Source organism: Mus pahari, chromosome 13 (assembly GCF_900095145.1).
Source record: "Mus pahari chromosome 13, PAHARI_EIJ_v1.1, whole genome shotgun sequence".
Classification (NCBI taxonomy): Eukaryota; Metazoa; Chordata; class Mammalia; order Rodentia; family Muridae; genus Mus; species Mus pahari.
Window position 1 is genome coordinate 28,005,108 of NC_034602.1, and position 23,220 is coordinate 28,028,327.

The window sequence follows — 23,220 nt, forward strand, 5'->3', positions numbered from 1 at the left end:
TTGAACTCAGAAATCCACCTGCCTCTGCCTCCCAAGTGCTGGGATCAAAGGTGTGCGCCACCACTGCCCAGTGTGTCTTGGCTTTTGAGAGAGGATCTCACTATGTAGTTCTGCCTAGTCTTGAACTTGAGATACTCCTGCCTCAGCCTTCCTATTGCTAGGGTTATAGGCATGAGCTACCATGGTGAGAAACAGTGCATTTTAAACAAACACATCGATACATGTAGAACTCTACCCAGAATACACTTTCTTCTTTCCCTTGCTCCCTCTCTCTGATTAGAAAATGTGTGGACATCATTGTGCCTCTTTTGCCATGTGGATATTGGGGACCAAACTCAGGTTTTCAGGCTTAGTGGCAAACATTTACCTGCTGGACCATCTTGCTAGCCAAGAGTATTTTTTTTCTATTATTGATATTAACCAAAATTCCATATGCTTATTTATAGGTATTACTTGGACTTTATTCTGCTGGCTCTATTTACGGGACTACCAGCCCCTGGAGGTTATTTTATTTGATTTGTTTGAGTGTTTTCCTGTATGCATGTAGATGCACTATATACAAGTCCAGTGCTCTTGGAAATCAGAAGTGGTCACCAGATCCCCTGCAACTGAATTGAATGGATGGTTTCAGTTCTGGGACCTGAACTTGGATCCTCGGTTAAGAGCAGCAAGTGTTCTTAAGAACCGAGCCATCTCTCCGTTCTTACCACATATGTTTAGTGCTTTTGGAGGCCAGAAAAGAGTCAGATAAGCTGTAACTGGAGTTACAGATGGTTGTGAATTGCCACATGTAGGCTGGGAGCCAAACCTAGGTACTTAGGAGAGCAGCCAGTACTTTAACCTACCTAGTCATCTTTCTAGCCCCACACCTACCCTATCTTTCCAGCCCACAGCGAATACTTTTAACTGCTGATCCATCTCTCTAGTACCAAGACTTTAAAAACAATTAGTAAGTCTTTGAGAATTTCATCAAATCTATTTTGATTTTACTTACCCCACTGTGCCTCCTCTCACTGCTCCTATACCTATCCCTGCCTGCCGCAGCTTAGTGTCCTTTTGGTTTGTTTGGTTTGGTTTTTAATAACCTACTGGATCTACTTCGTCCTGCTCACACATTCCTGGGTGTGGGCCATCCACTGGATTCCTTCAGGTTGTCCTCTGAATTCCTATGCTCTGCCCTTCTCCCAATAGATTAATATTTTTTTAATGTTTTATTTTATTTTTTGATTAAAAAAAATAAAAAGGCAGATAGTACCTCAAGAAGGACATCCGAGGCTGACCTCTGGCTTCCATATGCTTTGCTCACACAAGTGTGCCCCTTCCCCTGTATGCACATACACAAAATTAAGAATAGGAAAAAACCAACTCTCTGGTTTTTGCCCTGTTTATTGCTGGAGCTGTCGGTGGGCCCTGGGAGGATGGAGCCGATAAATGAGGCAAACTAAAGTCTCATGCGGTAGCCAGTAGACATTTATTTAGAGCATTGGACGATTTACCCTCTGAGGGTAAGAGGTGTCATATCAGTAAAGTCTGCAATCACAGGGGCAAGTTGCACGAGGCAAAAATGTTTTTCCAAAGAAGCAGTTTACAATAGCCAGCTGTAATGCATAATCTGAAGCAAATTTCTGTCCACTCACTACACCTGGGAGGGGCATGAAAGCACATTCCAAGAACAATTCCTTGTTTCTGAAGAAACTAAGGTCACAAGACTCTTGTCTCAGTTTCTTGTCACTTTCTCACAAAACCCCAGAAATCTCACATGACTCCATTCGTCCCTGTTCTAACACGACCCTAACTTATTCTTTACTTTTTTTTTTTCTTTTTCTTTTTCTTTTTTTGTCTTTTCCAGACAGGGGTGTCCATTGTGGTTGCTAGACACTGTAGAATTGGCCCAGCTATCTTAGTGTCCTATGGCTCTTCTCCCTTGAAGAGGGGAGCAGACTGCTCTGGTCCAGTGCCAATGAAGCCTTTGAGGCCCAGGGATTTTGGTTTTTTTTTTAAGCCCTAAAAGCATCTAACAGGAGGATGAGAGATTCTCATGTTTTGAAAAAGAGCCATAGAACATAAATTTTTGTTGCAGGACTTTATTTATTCATTGTTTGACTTTAAAATTACACCTACATTTGCTGGGGGTGGTGGTGGTGGTGGCGGTGGTGGCGGTGGTGGCGGTGGTGCCTGTGGTGGCGGTGGTGGTGGTGGTGGCGGCACACACCTTTAACCCCAGCACTCAGGAGGCAGAAGCATCAGGATTGCTATGAGTTCAGAGTCACCCTGAATTATAGAGTGAGACCTAGTCTTTAAAAATAAAAGGTAGAAAGAAAAAGAAAAAAACAAACAAACAAAAAAGATTAAAAAAAAAAAGAAGAAAAAAAAAAGAAAAGAAAAAAAAAAAGAAAAGGTAGAGTCCATAAAATGGCTCAACAGGTAAAGGTGATTGCTGTGAGTCTGAAATAGTGGTGATCTGGGGTCTTCTAGAAGCTTTCTTCTTTCATGTATGCCTTCACGTGTGGCTATGCATGTGCATGTATGCACACTCTCATATGATAGTCATTATGAAGGTCAGTACCAGACCGTATTAAGTCTGTGGTAGTTAAAGGCCAGTCTTCTCATCCATGACCTTCTCATCTTTCTCTTTTAAAACTTGTGTGTGGTTGTGTGAGTGTGCTTGGGTCCCAGAGAAGCCAGAAGAGGGAGCTCACACTAGTAACTAGTTTTTAGCTGCACAGTGTGGGTCTGGGAAGAAATCTTGGGTACATGGGAAGAGCCCCAAGGTCTCTCTCCATCTGCTGAACTGTCTCAAGCCTCAGCTTCCTGTCTCTTGATGGGCACTGTTACCTGTGTCTCATAGGTTTGCCACAGCTACACTTGTCATCTTTGTCATGTATGGCACAGTTCCGAGAATTTAGGAACAAAAGAAAGCTCTGAGATACATTGCTTTGGTTTGAATCTCAGTCCTCATGTTTTTCCCGCTGAATTAATTTTTGTTTGTTTTGAGACACAGTCTCAGGTAGTCAGACTGGCTTGGAACTTACTGGACAGTCGTGATGACTTTGATTCCGGACCCTCGTGTACATCTCAAGCACACTTGGGGGTCAGAGGCAGCTTGGGCTACATGGAGGAACCCTGTCTCAGGGGAAAATAGTGCTGGGATTGTAGGCATGATTATAGCCAGATGTCTTCTTATCTTTAAAAATGAGGAAGGGTGTGGGAGTGATGTGGTGATGCAGTTTGAGTCCCAGTACTCCAGAGCAAACCTGGTCTACAGAGTGAGTTCCAGGATAACCAGGGATATGTAGAAAGACTATCGCAAAAGACGGAGACACACGGTCAAAACAAAGCAAAAGCAAAAAAAAGGATTATGCTTTAACACTTCTGAAGTTTGTCAATGTAGGATAAATGTTAAGTGTTAATTATATTGTCAAGTTTAAATTTCTTTTTTTTTTTTTTTTTAAGATTTATTTATTTATTATATATAAGTACACTGGAGCTGTCTTCAGACACCCCAGAAGAGGGCATCAGATCTCATGACAGATGGTTGTGAGCCACCATGTGGTTACTGGGAATTGAACTCAGGACTCAGAAAAGCAGTCATTGCTCTTAACCACTTAGCCATCTCTTCAGCCCAAGTTTAAATTTCTTACCCCTTTTGCATTTGTCAAAGGACATACATAATAACATTGCTAGGTTGTTCTATGCTCTAATAAACAATGGCTAGAACAAAATAAAGCATTGATTAGTGGAGGGAGGGAACGATTGACCAGTCATGTGCTACTGAACCATAAAGGAACCAGCATATCACCACATAGAAGCATGTATTTCTGAGCCTGATGTTCTCATAATGAAATCCTAATGGGCATTGATTTGAACACAAAAATGTCTTTTATTTTCATTCTGTAGGACCCTAGGAAAATTGTGCAATGAATGGTGACACTCGGGCCGCAGTGGTGACCTCACCACCTCCAACCACAGCCCCTCACAAGGAGAGGTACTTTGACAGAGTCGATGAGAACAACCCAGAATATTTGCGGGAGAGGAACATGGCACCAGACCTTCGTCAGGACTTCAATATGATGGAGCAGAAGAAGAGGGTGTCTATGATTCTACAGAGTCCTGTAAGGAAAAGTTTGTTTAGAACAAGTTTGGCCAGCTTCCTTGTGATTCCTGTGCTCTTCGGCCTGTTGTTTGAATGGCGTAGTCAATTCTCATTACTCAGCACGTCAGTGTTCATGTTTATAGAAACTTGTTGAAAAATTCTGTTTGGTTTGTGTTAGCAGACATAATTAGAAGATTTTAGAATTATAAAGGGTAGATATTACTTTCTACTTTGAACTGTCTTCAATGTTGGTCCAAAGTGGTTTTTATAAACTCTTGTAAATTGTAATTGTACATTGTAACAATGTAAAATGCACATTTTTCTTCAAAATACAGGTCAAATATCCCTATTTCAGAAACCCAAGAGAAATATTTTAAGCATTACCGTATTGGTTAAAACATTTGGATTTGAGAACATTTGAGATGTTTGTATGATCAACTGATAAAGCCTGTGCAAATATTCCAAAATCTGAAATAATTCTCATTCCAACCCTAAATATTTTGAATTAGGGACACTCGTGGCCTTCACTTGTTCTTGGTTACAGCTAAGCTAATAAATCGCACCTGACTGTTACAGTCAGCACTGAGCGCCACAGTCTACCTGCCAAGTGCCTTCTAGGTGAGGCGTAATTACAGTAGCCCTGCCTCGTAGCTTCTTGCTGTTGGTTATGTTACCCTTGTTGTGCTGCAGTTTCCCCTTCCTTCCTTCTGATCTGGTTTTGCTTTGTTCTGTTAGTATTTTTGGAAGGTGTCATCGACTTTTAAAACATGATACTGTCTCATATGCTGTGAGGACATATGGATTTGAACTGGGGACTTAGCAGTAAGCAAGACTTGTGAGGGAGGCCTCTAGTAGTTTGGGTTTGACTGTATTGTTATCAAGGTATAATAGGAAAGTGCTCAGATCTGTGCAGAACTTGATGAATATAAATGACACATGTAGACATTCTAGTTGAAGGCAGTAAATGATTAAATGTAGTCATGTGCTATGCTAAAAGCAGTGGAGTGCTGAAAGGGAGTGTGGCTGGGGTCAGAAGGCCTCACTGAGGAGAGTTAGTTAACCTGACTCTGTAGCATGAAGGACCTGGTCATGTAGGTATCAAGAACAGAAACTTTCCAGCCTGAGAAGCAGGTTTAGGCGAATTCTTGAAGTAGGGGTGTGCTTGAAGAGACTTAAAGAGAAAAAAGTTAGTGTGGTTGGTGGCTCCAAGGTGGCATGGAGCGAGGATAGTTAGAATGGATTCTGGAAGGCTGCGTATGTTGAATAGGAACTTGAGTTGTTCTCTAAGTATGGAGGTACTGGAGATTGTTGACAGGGAACAGACGGAATTCAGGTTTAAGGAAAGGATTCTGGCTTCAGGACATGGTAGCTATCTTCCAAACAGAAGACGGCAAGAACTGAGATTAGGTTCAGGGTGGAAAGACAGAGTCTTTTTGGAGATTGACTTAGAAAGTAGAATGATGGCGGGATAGAGGAGCTGAGAAGGAGCAGGAGCTGGGAGAACACAGGGAGCTAAGTGACTGACTAGAGGGAGAGGGAGAATCTGAGTTCAGCACACCCGGTGTGCGCAGGGCTGTGCCAGGCTCCGAGGGTGTGAGGGCAGGGAGTAAGATGCTTCCTCAGAGGGCGTCTAGTCCACAGAGAGCACTGGAGTAGTGCTGGTCCAAATGTGTGAGCTCTATCTAGAACAGAACGAGGAGAGACAGTAGTGAGAAGACAATACAGCCTCGTACAACCTGGGTCTCACTGGAAGGGTGCACCGGTGCGCTGCCTTCGTTTTTGACCACAGTACTTTGGTAATTTAGGTGGTTTGAATGAGAATGTCCCCCACAGCTCAGGTGTTCAAATACTTGACCTCCAGTTGGTGGCTTTTTGGGGGAGGTTATAGAACCTTTGGGAGGTGGAGCCCTTCTGGAGGAGGAACACCACTGGGAGCAGGCTGTGAGTGTTTTATAGTACTACACCGTAAGACCCCTCTCGGGTCCTCAGGTTACAGGAGTCAGGGTGTCCCAAGAAAAACACGATAGACAGACCGTCTTGATGCAAACGCACGAGCTCCAGGTCGACTCGTATCTCACACAGGAGACAGAGGAAGTCGACCCTGAGACCCAAGAGCTAGGGGTTTTTAATAGGGTAATGGTCGGGAGATGGGGAGAATTGGCGTGGTTACATATGATTGGCTCATTCAAACACATCAAGGCGGTTACAAGTCAGCAGAATAGTACATGCAGGCTTAGGGCAGCAGGAAGTTCCAAAGGGCCCGGGGGTATCAGGGTTGACACAGTACATCTGGGTAATGTATAACTTCAAATTGAGTCTTAACAAGCAGGGGAAGTTCACAAAGAAAGTTGAGTTTACAGCTTTTCTCAGAAGGAGCTGTATGGCTCATTTATGGCGTAGGGGTCATAAGCTATCTTTTGGTAAACATTCCTTGCTTTTAATACCAGAAAGCAGGGCATGGCAGGCCATCCAGCAGTTATCACTTTTCTAGCTGTCAGGTAGAAGGACATAAGGCTTCCTGCACCAGTCTAAGTTTAAGATGAGCCAGTTCCAGAGGTAATTAGTAACTCAGGTTGAAGGCAAAAGAAGAAAGAACTCTTTTTAGGTATCTAAGAAACAAATTGAGTTGGGGTCCTACAACACCACTTCCAGTTTATTCTCTCTGCTTCATGCTCGTGGCTGAAGATGTGAGATTTCAGCTTCCTGCTCCTGCTACCATGCCTGCTTGCTGCATGCCTCCCTGCCGTGATGGACTTCTGGAACCATAAGTGAAAATAAACTGTTCCATAATCATGGCAATAGAAAAGTCACTAACATAGTAACTACTAATATTAGGTGTTAGCAATGAGGGCAACTGAGGGTCTCTGTTCTGTCTTTTTCACTTTTTTCTTTTACATCTGGAACTACCATAGTTTCTAAAGTTTTTTGTTTTGTTTTGTTTTCAACATAGGCTTGTGCTATGAGAAAAGTGTGTACTGACATTGTGTAGATCGGTTCCTTTGGAGTATTGGTGGCCAGAGTAGTCCCACAGCAATGGCATAGAACAGGGTATGCCAGGGAACTGATGCAGTGGTAGGAATGTTGCTGTATTATCTACTGTAGTGGCTATTCCTGGTTGTCACCTTGACTATATTTGGAATGAACTACAATCCAGAATTGGAAGGCTCACCAGTGACCCTAATCTGGAGGCTGGGAGATAGAAGTTTCTGATCTGGATCTTGGTATGGAGATCTTGAGGCATAGTGGCTATGGATTCCAGAAGATTAAGACAGGGAGATCTCTGAGTTCAAGGTCATCTGAGATTAAAGGTGTGGTAGCACACACCTTTAATCTGGGCTATACCTTCTGCTGGAGACCATATAAGGACATTGGAAGAAGGGAGTCTTGTTCTCACTCTTCTGCCTGCTTGCCTTGTGGGACTAAGCAACTGCTAGACCCTTGGACTTCCATTCACAGCTACTACTGAACCATTGTTGGGAACTGGTTTGCAGACTGTAAGTCATCAATAAATTCCTTTACTATGTAGAGACTATCTGTAAGTTCTGTGACTCTATGCCACGACTAAGTACCTGGCAAAAAAAATCTTACAAGAGAAAGGGAATTTATTTTGACTTTCAGAGGGTTCATTCCTGGTTTACTCATCTCTATATTCTGTATCATGGTGGCAAGAATGTGATTAAAAGTACAGGGCGTGGTGGTGCATGCCTTTAATCCCAGCACTCGGGAGGCAGAGGCAGGCGGATTTCTGAGTTGGAGGCCAGCCTGGTCTACAAAGTGAGTTCCAGGACAGCCAGGGCTACACAGAGAAACCGTGTCTCAAAAAAAAAAAAAAGAAAGAAAAAAGAAAAAAAGAAAAAAAAAAGAATGTGATAAAAGGAGGTCTTAACTTTTCAATGAATACAAAGCTTAGAAAAAGTAGGAAGAGGGAAGAGAGGGGGCAGAGGGAGAGGAAAGAAGAAATGATTCTCACCACCTCCACCCCCAACATGGTTGCTAATCCCTTTAATCTCAGTATCCAGAGTCAGTATCCGACAGATCTCTGTGTTCAGGCCAGCCAGGATGCACAGTGAGGTGTTGTCTCAAAGAAAGCGCAGAGAGATTACTGCAGGAAGCTCCTGCAGGGATTCTTCCAGCTGGTTGAGTAGCTGATTCCTTACAGCCATTGTGGGTCCATGATGAGCATCCTGGGCCAGGATCCTACTAATGCTGAGGTGCTTAGGTCCTGGGCATCCCCACTGGGGATTAAATGCATGAGAAGGTGCTAGACTTTGAACATTCCCTGTCCATGCTGCAGACTATGACCAAGAGCAAGGTCCAGGTTCCTGTGAGCATTCTGTAGAGGGCCTTCCAATTTGACAAGGAAGGGAATGGTACTGTTGGGTGTGGAAATGTTGACATACTGGATGAGCAGAGGAAGAAGTGAAGGTGCTGGTGGTGGGCATGAAGGCAGCAGCTGTATCAAGGACAAAGAGCTTGTGTGGAATGTGTTGAATGTGTGGGGACATTCCCATAACCCGGGCCTGGTCTTGCCCTGTGTGAGATTCTGGGTGGCCAAAGAAACTCCCTGGGCTTCTTCCTCTTTGTAGCCTTGGCTGTCCCGGAACTCACAGCAATCCATCTGCCTCTGCCTTCTGTGTGCTGGGATTAAAGGTGTGCATCACCCCACCCAGCACAAGGCTTCTTATCGCAGCACCTTGCCCATCTGGTCTCCTTTGGATGATGTTTGCTATTAGCCCTCACCCAATAAAAAAGGAGCAAGGAACATCAAGTTAGGTTACTATGACAGGCAACTTGAGGTCAGAGGCCATGAACTTGCAGACGGGGTAGCATGTTGATGTGGGCTGGCCTTCATGTCTCCTTTTACCTTTGTGAAACATTAGCAGAAGGGAAGAAAAGAAGTATTTGAGCTGGGGCCTGGAGAAATGGCTCAGCGGTTAAGAACACTGACTGCTCTTCTGAAGGTCCTGAGTTCAAACCCCAGCAACTACATGGTGGCTCACAACCATCCATAATGAAATCTGACGCCCTCCTCTGGTGTGTCTGAAGACAGCTACAGTGCACTTACATATAATAATAAATAAATCTTAAAAAGGGGGGGGCTGGAGTGATGACTCAGCGGTTAAGAGCACCGACTGCTCTTCCAAAGGCACTGTGTTCAAGTCCCAGCAACCACATGGTGGCTCACAACCATCTGAAATGGGATCTGACTCCCTCTTCTATGTCTGAAGACAGCTACAGTTGTACTTACATCTAATAAATAGAAGAAGAAGAAGAAGAAGAAGAAGAAGAAGAAGAAGAAGAAGAAGAAGAAGAAGAAGAAGAAGAAGAAGAAGAAGAATTTGAGCTTACTAAGGTTTTGCCACTTGAATGATAGAAATAGAAAAATGATTACTGGATCTAAGCTTAATGAAGGACAGTGGGGTACCGAGAAGGTGAGGAGAAGAGGTGGGGAGTGTTAGAACCACAGTGGAGTGGAGGAAAGGGTGATGTGGATACTAGAAGGGGCCAGTCCGAGAGTCCACTTGTGGCTTTGAGTTGGTCTAGAGCGTGACTGCAGAAGTGAGAGCAGAAGAATGGAGAGCACAGGAGAAAAGTCTGGCTCAGAAAGGTTGGAGTGTAGCTGCTGAACTGTCGGGATTTGTTACCACAGTAGCACGTAGGAGCCTTGGGCAGTCACTGCTGACTGAAGGTAAAACCCAGGTAACCATGTAGGTATCTTGAGGCCCTCACTCATCACTAAGCCAGCTCTGTGCCAATCATCCATAAATGCTACCTGAAATGCAGATAGTGTGGGAGACCCTCATAACCCGCTCTTTCCTTACTGCATCTTTGAGTTCCTTGATGGTATGGATTGTCTTACCTGTGTCAGAGTCTTCTGTGCCTGCCTCACACAGGGTCTATGGTAGCACATTTGAACGGGATTTCCTGTAGATATGTTTGTATATTTGGAGATGGATTATTTCCCTTTTCAGACTGAGGATTCATGAGGACAGGCAGGATTTAAATTGACACAAGCATGTTACTCTGTTCAACTGTTCTGTCTTGTTTTTTAAAGTAGTTCCTTTAGCCTGGGCTGGGTTTGAGCTTCCAGCCGTGGTGACCAGTACCCCGTGATGGTCAGTGGAGGGCAGCTTATTGAGTCTTTGTGCAGTGTTTTTATATGAATCCCCGTGCATTACACATTGATGACAAGGACAGATCCATAGCTGTGCTTTGCTGAGTCACTGATTCCATCCTTGTTTTCCTCCTTCACTGACTGACAGAGCAATGGACACTGACTTTATCACGAGGAGGAAGACCTTGGCTTTGCGGAAGGCTCTTGGCCAACCGACTAGCAGTCATACATTTGCTGTCACACACATCTGAGAAATAGGTGTTCTAGAGAGCTCTTTGACATAGTCTTTCAGTAGGTTTTCATATTAAGCCATGAAAACTACAAGTAAGTTTAATTTGGAATCACTGAGTACTTTAGTTAGATGGATCATCCAGTGAGTGCATGTTTTCATCTGAGGTATCATTTATAATTATTTGAAAGAAAGATTTATTTCTTTTAAGCTGGGTGATCAGTTATAACAGTTTGAGGGAAGGTAGAAATATCTGAGCCAGGTGTGGTGGTATACACCTATAATCTCAGTATTCAAAGCCAAGGCAGGAGCATCACTGTAAATTCAAGGCCTGATCTACATAGACAGTTCAGGCCACCTATGGTTAGGTAGCTGTTAGGCTCTGTTCCAAAAAAACCAAAACCACCACAACATAGAAAAATCTGTCCTATTAAAATAATAACTTCATGTTAAAATTATTATTGATCTACTGTCTGATTTTGCCTAATTTAGTATTATTTAATAAAAGATAGACTTTTTCCTTTCCTTTTCTTTTTTTAGTGCTGTAATTGACAGTCTCACTAGCTCAAGATGGCCTTCCTGCTTCAGCCTCCCAGATGTTAGGGCTACAGGGATGGTATCATGCCCTTCGTTCTTCTTCTTCTGGAGGAAAGTTGTTCTCTCTGTGGTCTGTAGCCTGTAGCCGAGGCTGCTTCTGTACTCGTTCTGTAGCTGTGTAGCTTAGGGTGGCCTAGAGGATAACAGGTGTGCAGTGCCGTGCCGTGCTTTTCTACTTTAACAAAACAGTTTCCTATTTTGAAGAAAATACAAAAAAGCACAAAGTAGAATATAAAAGTTATCAGTAATCTTGCTCCTGAGAATTGTAATTAGCATTTGATATACTTTTAATCTTTTTATAGTTTATATTTTAAATTTTTTCTTATAAATACTGACTATATTACCTTTTTACTCAAAAACATATCAAGAACAGTTTTAATGCCATTTGATTTTAAGCTTTTCCTGTTAAATGCATCTGTGGAATTCCCAGCATGTTAAATCAGCTTTTTAATTTCTGAAATGTGGCCTACTTTTTAAAAATCTGTGATGCCAAGATTAATTACCTTATGAATAAGTCCTTAAATGCATTCCTTATATTTCCTTAAAATAGATTTCCATTAGTGGAATCTTGTTCTAAGTTTTAAGCTTTTATTTTGTTAAATTACTTATAAAAAGGAACATATCAGTTCATATTCTCAGAAGTGAGATGCTCAGGCCAGCTTGCTGCTTTAGCACTGGATGAAAACAGACATTTATCTGACAGTTCCACACTCACTCTAATACAATAATAGCACTCCCAGTAGAAAGTGTGTGACATTTTAATATGTGTTATAGGCCTTCTGTGAAGAGCTGGAGTCTATGATACAGGAGCAGTTTAAGAAGGGCAAGAACCCCACAGGCCTGCTGGCATTGCAGCAGATTGCAGATTTCATGACGGCGAGTGTACCAAATGTCTACCCAGCAGCTCCTCAAGGAGGAATGGCCGCCCTGAACATGAGTGAGTAGTTCCTGGCTTTGTCTGTGGTCTGTAACCTTTCAGATAAGATTCTGAAGCTTTCTCATGTGAGCCACATGAGTATGTGAGTGTGCACTGGACAGTATACAAAATTGAGGGGGTTGGGTTTTTGGGAGGGTGGGTAGGGGTGACTGAGACAGAGTTTCTCTGTGTAGCCCTGGCTGACCTGGAGCTTCATTTGTGGAGCAGAGATCTGCCTGCTTCTGCCTCTCAAGTGCTGGGATTAAAGGCCTATGCCATCATCATCCAGTAAATAAAACTATAGAGTGTGCATGATTTGGAAAGTGCCCAACAGTGATCAAGGATTTTCTTTGATCCGATCACTCGGAACTACGTCACTAGCGACGATTACTGTTGCTGCTTTGTTTTTAGCCATGTGCTCACCACAGTCCACCTTTCCTTACACAGATCCTCGAGCCTCCCTTTTTATGTACCGATCCATATGCCACATGTCTGAGGCCTGATCAGAACACTGATACTCTCTGCCATGTTGTCTTGTGACAGATGTCCCCTATGTGGTCCACTTCACTGTCCCTGATCACCACAACTCATTTATTGCCAGAAAAAATATCATTACTGGGTTTGTCTTTGTCCCTGCCTCATGAGTTGGTCCTGACCTACTCACTGAAGTAACTGAACACGACTCAGGTATCTCTCAAGAACCAGACTGCCGGATCTTTCAGACAAACTCTTCAAGATATGGCTTCGGTTTTTCTCACAGTCTAGTCTTTAGGCTTCTCCTGACATGATAGCCCCCAGCCAGAGGCTGTACATTTTCTTCTAATCTATTCGTTACTTCATCTCACAAATTCCACTACATTTTTGTTTTCTATTTTTGAGCTATATATTAATGCCAGAGAGAACATTGTCTTTCTGTCATTGAAATATCTGAAATTTTATGGTTTAATATGGACAAAAAAATAGGACTGTGGTAATTGATTTACAGTCAAAAAATACAAAAATAATACCAATAAAATGTATTAAAAAGTTTGACTTTTGTTTTTCTTTATTTTAGGTCTCGGTATGGTTACTCCTGTGAATGACCTTAGAGGATCTGATTCGATTGCATATGACAAAGGGGAGAAGTTACTGCGGTGTAAACTGGCAGCATTTTACAGACTGGCAGATCTCTTTGGGTGGTCCCAGCTTATCTACAATCACATCACAGTGAGTACTCAGACTGTAATTCTGAGTGGTGCAGCTCAGCTGCAGGGTGAGTAGCGGCTTAAGTGGCTGGCACCATCTTTTCATACAGAGTTTAATAGCTCTTAGAACACCCACTCTTTACATTCATTGCTGCAGAACACAAGAATTGACATGTGTGGGTTAAAAGTTATGAGAGTAGTTTGTTTGTTTGTTTGTTTGTTTATTTATTTATTTATTTATTTATTTATTATATGTGAGTACACTGTAGCTGTCCTCAGACACTCCAGAAGAGGGAGTCAGATCTTGTTATGGATGGTTGTGAACCACCATGTGGTTGCTGGGATTTGAACTCCAGACCTTTGGAAGAGCAGTCGGGTGCTCTTACCCACTGAGCCATCTCACCAGCCCGAAAGTAGTTTTTAAAAACATCTTTCTAACCTAATTAATGAGTGTTTACCAAATTACAAGCCATTCCTTAAAGTCATTTATGACTTACAAATCAATGTTTTCTTCCTGATTCTGGTTAGAGCCTTCTCTGCCTGTGCGTGGTTTTTCAGCTTCTCCAGTTTTGTTCTGTTCCCAGCATTCTCAGGGTCTCTCTGCCCTCCCTTCAGCTTTGTAGCAGATGTCACTGGCTGTCTGCTTTCTCTGTACCGACCCCTTGTTCCAGCTCAGGTTGTGTGAGGGAACAGCGTGAGCCCTGCCATGAGCATGGGTCCTCCCTGTTTCTACCCATCAGCCCAGTCTTCACTTTCGCCTTTGCCTAGTTTGATTTTATGAACCATCCTTTCAAGAATGTTCCTTGCTGGGTTTATGTTGCCTGAATTCAGTCCCTGGAACCCACATGGTGTCAAGGGAGAGAGGGAGGGAGGGAGGGAGGGAGGAAGGATGGATTCCTTCAAGTTGTTCTCTAGCCTTCACACAGGCGCTGTGGCACATGCCCACATTACAGCAATGAATGAATGAATAAATGAATGAATGAATGTAAAAAAATGAAATTCAGAATCGTCCTTGACTGTTTGAATGCTGGTGTGAGCTGCATGTGACCCTGTCTCAATAAACAAGTAAATGCATACATTTGGCCCTTCTTTGAGTCATCACCTTTATCATTTCCTAGAAAATGAAGGGAACTCTTGCTGTCTCTGGCCACATGTCTGTTGACCTGTAACCATGGCCTTCCTCCTAGACTCTTAAGCACTGACAGCTTGCTTTTTCTTTCCGTCTTCTCTGAATTTCTTTTCCTTTGGCTTTAAAGCTTGTTTTAATTTCTTGTGGAAATCTTCTGGATTTTAAGAACCTTACTTTTTGTTTGTCTTTGGTTTTTTGGCACAGAGTTTCTCTGTGTAGCCCTGGCTGTCCTGGAACTCACTCTGTAGACCAGGCTGGCCTCGAACTCAGAAATTCACCTGCCTCTGCCTCCTGAGTGCTGGGATTAAAGGCGTGTGCCACCATGTAAATATTAGTAAAAATATAAAAGCTAAAGCTTCACTATTTTAAAATATTTATTTGTGTGTGTGTGTCTGTCTGTCTGTCTTCCTGTGTATGTGCAGATGCTCAACAAGGCCAGAGGATTGTGTTGGATCCCTTGAAATTAGAGTGTTAGGGCGTTGTAAGTCACTCGGTGGGAGCTGGTGCTAAACTTGGATCTCTTTGGAAGAGAAAACATGACTCTTAGCTGCTGAGCATCTCTCCAGCCTCCACTTGTACTGCTTTTTGAGACTGGTTTTAACTCAGTATGTGACCCAGACTGACTTCAGCTTGACAATACTGAATTTTTAAAATTATCATCATAATACCTGCTTATTGCAACGAGTATACCGTCTGTAGGTGTTACAGAGGTCTAAAGAAAAATTCATAATCATGCCAGTACTGCTATTTGTTTTAGGTGGCAAATGTTATCAGTGCTTAGACTGCTTAAGCCTTTTCTTCATGTACTCGTGTGGAGGTTTCCACGTGTGAACTTATAAGGAGTGCTTAGTTCAGCTCCCTCCTGGGCTCAGGAATGTGAATTCTGAAGTTGTGATCTAGTGCTTTCCTGTTAGCAGTGTGGCAGAATCCTTACTGCAGATCCCTGTTGCCACTTTTCTGTCTGCTCAGTCCATTCCTGTTAGAATGCCGTCTTGTGTTTCCATGTAGCAGTGATACCCATCTGTGCAGTTGGTGGCATGGTTGTCACAGGAGTGCCAGCTCTATAAGCAGAGCTGTTTGGTGCTCCCTCTTGTGGGCCTGGGACCAGGAGCAGTGTCTGGCACTGTGTAGGTATGCCCTAAACTATTCAATGGTGACCAGCCCTGGCTGAACCGAAATTACTTTAGGAAAACTGTGAAAAAGAACTCAGTAGAAACCTTTGGTCCAGTTAGTTTAGGTCACTTGCCACTGACCGTCTGCTGGCCTTTCCAGCTAACTAGACTGGACAGAAGCTCAGATGGAGACTTAATGCTGATTGATTCTAGGCAGATATTATAGCTGTGATAGGAATAGGAAATGTGGGGCCTGACTCTGACAGTAGCTTATCTGTGTGTTTTTAAGATGCTGTGTATAACTCACCCTGTTGTGAATGCTATTTTAGTAACTTTGACTTAAGTTTATAAGACTCTCCTCTCTCCCTGTAATTTGTTTGGCGTTGACAGAATTAAAATGCCAGTTAAATGTTTACTGTTCTGCCTGTAAGTGGCATGCTTAGTTTTTAATACAGAATTAAAAAATTCAAGTTACCAAAAAGATTTTATGTACTGAGATCAGGAAGTCTTTGAAGAAGAATCCATCCTCCCCTTTTGGCTTTTTAAAATTTAGAGTATTTTGGTTTTGTTGTTAAGATTTATGACATCTATTTGTTTTACCATTAAATACCATCACACCATCCAGATATTCTTATGTAGATACTTAACAGGAAAGAGATATTAACAGTATCAGTGCAAAAACAAGTGCTAAGAGTCATTTTGCCCTTACTCTGGAAGAGGGTCAGGGATTTTCTGCTCAGGGGATTTTATAGTGCTAACAGGTGTTAGAGGCTTGGAGAGGACACATGGACTTAGATCTTTAAAGTGGCATCAGATTTAGAGAAGCCTTGGAGAAGGGAAAGGACAGGCCAGGTGGCCCAGCCGGGGTGTTGGGCTGAGGGTCCTCTCCTGGTTTTTCTTAGGTGGGGCACAGGCCTTTCTGTCCTGTGTACAATGTCACAGGGGATTGGCTCAGCTCCAGTCTAGATTCCATGGAATGCTAAGCCCTGAGGTGATAGTCTGTGGGGGATATAGTATCCATCTCTGTCACAGGCAGCCCTCCCCTTCCTCCTGAGTGCTGGGGTGGGCTCGGGTTTTAGGAGTGGCTGAGGGTCTGAGGCTGTCCATCCTCATTACAGAGGAGGGGTGGTAGACAAGGGCACTGACAGACCACCACTGAAGAAATCTGCTGTGAGGCACCTTTCTTTCATTTGATGTCTGAATTATAATACCTTTTGCTTTAAACTAAGAATTGAATAGTTTAAGTGTTTCTTAAACTATAGTTTCTGTTAAAACATGTAAACATGTTATGCTTATAATTAGAATTGTATCTTGTTATCTTTTGAGAAAGGGTTGCACTCCATAGCTCTGGCTGACTTGAAACTTGCTATATAGGTCAGGCTGGCCTCAGGAAAGAAAAATGGAAAAAATCAATATAAAATGAACAAAATACAAGAAAATAACTTTATCTTTACAGAAATATGAACTATTTTATAGCATGAAAAATTCTCCACCTATTAGTAACCAGGAAATTAAGTCGCCTACTGTATCCTCCCCCTTCTTCAATTCCCTTTCACTCCCTTATAACCACCTAAGCTTAGCTAGTGCTACGGGGTTTGTTAGTGTAGCAGATGTGTAACTAACTAACACACACACACACAAAATCTCTCTCTCTCTCTCTCTCTCTCTCTCTCTCTCTCTCTCTCTCTCTCTCTCTTTCTGCTGGGGAAGATCTCTTCTTTTTTACTGCTATAGTCCTGCTGTTTTGTTATACGCTAGGTATATTATGCCTTTCTGTGCTGAATGAATTGGGGAGAGAGAGATACACTGTGAATGATGCAGAGAAGCCAGAGGGTGATGATATTTTGGAATCAGGACTTTCAAAACTGTATCAAACACTGAGCAAAGATTGTACTCATATGTGAATGTTATTGTCTTCCCATTGTCTTCCAGGTTTGTGTATTATCAAAATCTAATGGGAAATTTTTATCGTGTGTGTGTGTGTGTGTGTGTGTGTGTGTGTGTGTGTGTGTCTGCTTGACTGTGTGTACACCATATGTGTGCAGGTATTCACAGAGTCCAAACTGGGGTTGGAGCTCCTGAAACTGGAGTTAGAGGTTGCTGGGAACTACCTGATATGTACTCTGGCAAGCAGACCTAGGTCCTCTGGCAAGAACATTAAGTGCTTTTAATTTTTGAACCATTTCTCTATCTCCTTGAAAAACTAAAAAGAAAAAACAAAAGACGTTTGTTTCATTATTCTACTTCTGAGGTTTGGCATCATTTTGCCATTAGACTGGTTGTCTCAGAATAACCTTACAATGGTCCGGCAATGGCTGAGTATTGAACTGGGTTGTTTGGCTTTTGTTCATTGTGATCAGTATGTATATGGTAAGTTAAATTACTGTACAGTAAGTGTTCAGATCATCCTAGCTTTGTGATAGACTGTATGCTTTAGATCCTGTCTGGTCACTCACCTGTGAATCTGTGTCCTGTAAGTGACACAGGTAAGTTTATCTCTGTAAAAATTACTTCCGTGCTGACTCAGGCGTTTTCCCGTAGGCCAGAGTGAACTCTGAGCAGGAACACTTCCTCATCGTACCTTTTGGACTTCTCTACAGTGAAGTGACTGCATCCAGCTTGGTGAGAATACCCTTCTCTTTGGCGTCATGTTTATAATGATTCTATTAGATCTTTAAGTGCCCTCATGTCTAGTTGCAGAGCCCAACTAAACATAGATGAGTATGGTTAGTTTAGGAGGAAACTTTAAAAGAAGATATAGACATTAAAGGTTAAACAAAGGAGTGTCTGTTGGAGAATGGTCCTTTTGCAGGACACCTGGTTTCAAGGCCCTTAAGATATTCCCTTAGGCCGGGCGTGGTGGCGCACGCCTTTAATCCCAGCACTCGGGAGGCAGAGGCCAGCGGATTTCTGAGTTCGAGGCCAGCCTGGTCTACAAAGTGAGTTCCAGGTCAGTTAGAGATTCACATAAAAACACTGTCTCGAAAAAAAAAAAAAAAAAAAAAAAAAAAAAAAAAGATATTCCCTTAGATAAGACATTCATTCAGTCCAAAATTCAATGAGCTTAATTCATCCTCCGAGACATTTATTTAGTCTAGAGCTCAAGGTGATAAAGGAACAAAGGAGTGGGTCAGCTGCATGCAGTTATTGAGGGCTTGTCAGGCAATTAGTTATATATTTTTATAACACAGGCACTGTGGTTAAGAGCAGAGCCCCCACACCCCCTGGTTTTGTAGTTTCATCCCGTATATTTGAAATACAGCTTCCTCTAGATCCCAAGCTGACTGTCTCACTGAGTTTTAAGCTTCTGTCTTTGAAGTGATTGTTTTTGTTTGTTTGTTTTTGTGTGTTTCTTTTTGTTGTTGTTTTTTGTTTTTGTTGTTGTTGTTTTGTTTTTTTGTTTTTTGGCTACCATTCCAGACCCAACACTATCTTTTACTTTGACAAATCTTTCTCTGATTCATCATTTTGTCTGCCCCTCAAGTAAATGTTACTGGTATACATGGCTGCTTTCTCCTACAAATTAACATTAGGAATATAGTGTTTGGGATTAAAGGCATTAATTATGGTCGTGTCTGCATTCCAGTCAGAGGGATTAAAGGTGTGTGACATGTCTACATTCAGGCCAGATCATATACACTTAAGTCTTTGAATGTGATACCTTGCCAGAGAAGCAATATTGCTGAAATAAAATTTCTCTACAAGTGAAATGAAAAAAGAAGATATAGACACTTTTTCTTGACTCTCAGGTTTTCTAGTAAGGGTACCTGGAGGTCTTCTTGGTACTTAAAGGTATGCTTCTTTATTTGCAGGTTAAGGTCAATCTACAAGGAGATATAGTAGACCGTGGAAGTACTAACCTAGGGGTGAATCAGGCGGGCTTCACTCTGCACTCAGCAGTGTACGCTGCACGACCAGATGCCAAGTGTATTGTGCACATCCACACTCCAGCGGGGGCGGCGGTGAGTGTATCACGCCGGGAGCTTTGTAGGTCCCGTTATGTTTGTTTATTTGCTTTTGTCTTTGTTTTTTCAAAACAGGGTCTCATTATGTATCTTTAGCTGTCCTGGAACGCACTCTGTAGACCAGGCTGGCTTCATATTCGCAGAGATCCATCTGCCTCTGCCTCACAAATGCTGGGAAGAAAGGTGTGCACCATGGTTACCCAGTTTTCTTCGTAGGTTTTAAAGCTCTGAGTTGCCCTTGCTTATTGTAGCAAGCTCATAAGTCTAAATTGTTATATATTTTACATATACATGCACACCCACGCACGCACACACAATGTTTGAAGCTGGTGAGATGGCTTAGCAGGTAAGAATGTTTACTTGCGAGTAAAAGAACTTTAGTTCAGACCCACAGAAAAGCTGTATGTGGTTGCATGCATGCCTGTAACCCCATCTCTGTGACAGGCAGAGGCAGGAAGATCACTGGGTCTTGATGGCTACCACCTCAGCTCTAGGTTTAGTGAAAGACACTGTCTCAAGGGAGTGAGGTGGAGAGCAGTGGAGCAGGGCACTTGCTGCTCTCCTCTGGTGCCATGCTGTACTGCACCTACCCCGCCTCTGCTCTCACAGACATCACACACAGTCACACACAGGAATAAAACAGCTTCTCAACTGTTTGCCTTTTCTATTTTAAAAATCTCTCTCTTTCTGTGAGTCTGTATTGCTGGGGATAGCACCAAGCCCACATCGTTCTAACCCTGAGCTCGACCCCTCAGCCTCTAGTTTGACTTGTTTTCCTCTCTCCCTTGCCTGGCTGCCTGCCTGCTTCCCTGCCTCCTTCCCTCCCTTCCTCTCCCTTTCTTTTTAAAACATAGACCATTGCTATGTATCCCTGGCTGGGCTAGAACTACATAGCTACTTGTAGCAATTCTTTTGCCTCAACCTACTGGGATAAGGTCTCCGAATACAGTCTATGTTGTCTTTGAACAGGTGATGATTCTCCTGCCTCAGCCGCTCAGTGTGAGGAATACAAATTCATACCATTACAACTGGATATGATTCTCTTATTTTTATTTTTTCCTTACCTTGTTTTTTGAGACAGGGTCCCACTGTGTAGCTCTGGATATCCTTGAACTCTATAACTCAGAATGGGTTATAGATAACTCATAGACCAGGATGGCCCTGAACTCACAGAGATTCACCTGCTTTGGCCTCCAGTGTACTAAGACTAAAGGCTTGAACCACCATCTCAGCTTAAATGAATGTTAACAATGAGCATATTCTGTAACAGATTTGAGGGAATTTTAGGAATATAAGCTGGGTAAATGTTTCTTTGTAGTACTGAGGGTGAAGTGAAGGCCTTATGCAAATGAGACATGCTCTGTGCTGAGCTAGTTTTTAAATCTCTTTTGACTTTATATTTGGAGTCATTTTTACTGTGTGACCCAGGCTGCTTTTTGAACTTGTGATCACTCTGCCCCAGTCTGTGAGGAGCTGGGATAACAGACAGGCCCACCCCACCATGCCTGGCTACTTAGAATGTTTTATTGAGATTCAACTTTACTTTAAAAATGCTTTACTTAAAAACTTTACTATAGGGGCTGGAGAGATGGCTCAGTGGTTAAGAGCACCACTGCTCTTCCAGAGATCCTGAGTTCAATTCCCAGCAACCACATGGTGGCTCACAACCACCTGTAATGGAATCTGATGCCCAATTCTGGTGTGTCTGAAGACAGCTACAGTGTACTTACATACATTAAATAAATAAATCTTAAAAAAGAAAACTTGAGCTGGGCGTGGTGGCGCACGCCTTTAACCCCAGCACTCAGGAGGCAGAGACAGGCAGATTTCTGAGTTCGAGGCCAGCCTGGTCTACAAAGTGAGTTCCAGGACAGCCAGGACTATAAAGAGAAACCCTGTCTCAAAAAAACCAAACCAAACCAAACCAAACCAAAAACAAAAAAAAACCCTTTACTATATTGCTGGGCATAGTGGCACACACCTTTAATTCTAGTACTCAAATGGATTTCTGTGAGTTCAAGGCCAGCCTGATCTACATAGTGAACTTCAGGACAGCCAAGACTACATAGTCTCAAAAAAAAAAAACCAAAACCAAAACCAAACCAACAACACTTTATTTATTTAAATAAATATAGAGGAATTATAAGTATGTAATTGTCCATTTGTTATAAATTACTTTTTATGGAACTTTCAGATACTTTTTTCTCTTATCTGCAGCCTAAAATAAAACATGATAAAAACCTTATCACTTGAAACTTTTCCCCTTGAGACGCTGTCCTCAGAGGGCCTGCTTTGTGTTCCTCTCCTTAAACCATGATTTGTGTTACTGAGCACTGACTGGCGTGGCATGTGTAATCTCTGCACAACCCCAGTCAGCTTCTGTCAGCACCTGGAAGTGAAGGATACATCTAAGTTTATGGGTTCATTTGTCTCCAACAAGAAAGTGAAGTTAACTGCCTGGCGTGGTGGCACACGCCTTTAATCCTAGCACTTGGGAGGCAAAGGCAGGTGGATTTCTGAGTTCGAAGCCAGCCTGGTCTACAAAGTGAGTTCCAGGACAGCCAGGGCTATACAGAGAAACCCTGTCTCAAAAAAAAAAAAGTAAAAAGAAAACACCACAGTGTCATTTTATTTCTGTGAGGATGCACTTGGGGGTCTTGAGTTGCTGTTTAACTATGGCTTTTCTTTGTTGTCATGGTGACCGTGGATGCTGTCTAGGTCTCTGCGATGAAGTGTGGACTCCTGCCTATCTCCCCGGAGGCACTTTCCCTCGGAGATGTTGCTTATCATGACTATCATGGCATCCTGGTTGATGAAGAGGAAAAAATTTTGATTCAGAAAAATCTGGGCCCTAAAAGCAAGGTGAGTAGCATCTTGTGGTATTTGGTTGTAGGGCCTGGAAGGGTGAGTCTTGGTGCCTTGTTACCCAGCTCCCGTGCCTTCCCTTAGGTCCTCATCCTGCGGAATCACGGGCTCGTGTCAGTTGGAGAGAGCGTGGAGGAGGCCTTCTATTACATCCACAACCTTGTGGTTGCATGTGAGATCCAGGTAGGCCACTCCGTTTAGCTAACGGTTTGGCTGGATGTCTCTGGTGCTCCTGTGGGTTCTCTAATTCTTGTCTTGCGAGAGTGAGGCTTTGAGAAGTCCTTACCCATGGTGAGCTCGTGGTTTGGAGCTTAGAAAAGATTGCTGGGGTTTTCATTTCTAATTTTTCATACACACATGCACGCATCACCTATGGAGGAGTGGTGTGTGCTATAGCTTTATGCATATTCTCTCTCTTTTACTGCATTTGACAGTCACTATCCTTTGAAAAAGCCAGAGTGGAAACCTAGAGGTGTTTTGCTCTTGGTGTCAGTATTTCTCACACTGTTTTACCTGGCCCCTGCGGCCCCCACCATCAGTCCTGACATCTGTCACGTAATAAGGGAACGTTCCCATTTCTTACTACTGTCCATATTTTGTCATTGCAAAGTAAATCTCTGAGAATGCCCCTCGTGCGTCACTGCTTTCTGTGGAGAGCTCTACTACTCTGCATTCTCTATGCCCCCTGGCTCTCTTGAGCTCTGTGGAACCAAGCCGTATTGTTTGCTCATTTCTGAAAAGGTTCGAACTCTGGCAAGTGCTGGAGGACCAGACAACTTAGTTCTGCTGGATCCTGGGAAGTACAAAGCCAAACCCCGTTCTCCAGGGACTCCAGCAGGGGAAGGCTCTGGGTCACCTCCCAAGTGGCAGATTGGGGAGCAGGAATTTGAAGCTCTTATGCGGATGCTCGATAATCTGGTGAGAATGTTGTTTATTGTTCTAAAGCTCAAATGTTTTTCATAACAATCAAAATGGCTGTCTTCATGTGTATCTGAGTGCTGTCATACTAAAAAGT

At 42.9% G+C, this 23,220-nt stretch overlaps 1 protein-coding gene across 19 annotated transcripts in view; it reads left to right on the forward strand.

The window, feature by feature from the left end:
- Positions 1-23,220, forward strand: part of Add1 (adducin 1) — a 64,771-nt gene that overhangs the window by 23,839 nt on the left and 17,712 nt on the right. For all 19 annotated transcript variants that reach the window (XM_021210701.2, XM_029545357.1, XM_029545360.1 and 16 more), the window contains exons 2-9: positions 3,898-4,112; positions 11,809-11,971; positions 13,005-13,156; positions 17,917-17,997; positions 19,188-19,337; positions 22,059-22,202; positions 22,290-22,388; positions 22,947-23,123. In XM_021210701.2, coding sequence (XP_021066360.1) covers positions 3,918-4,112; positions 11,809-11,971; positions 13,005-13,156; positions 17,917-17,997; positions 19,188-19,337; positions 22,059-22,202; positions 22,290-22,388; positions 22,947-23,123 — 1,161 coding nt within the window. In that variant the 5' untranslated portion in view covers positions 3,898-3,917. The remainder of the gene's footprint in view (positions 1-3,897; positions 4,113-11,808; positions 11,972-13,004; positions 13,157-17,916; positions 17,998-19,187; positions 19,338-22,058; positions 22,203-22,289; positions 22,389-22,946; positions 23,124-23,220) is intronic.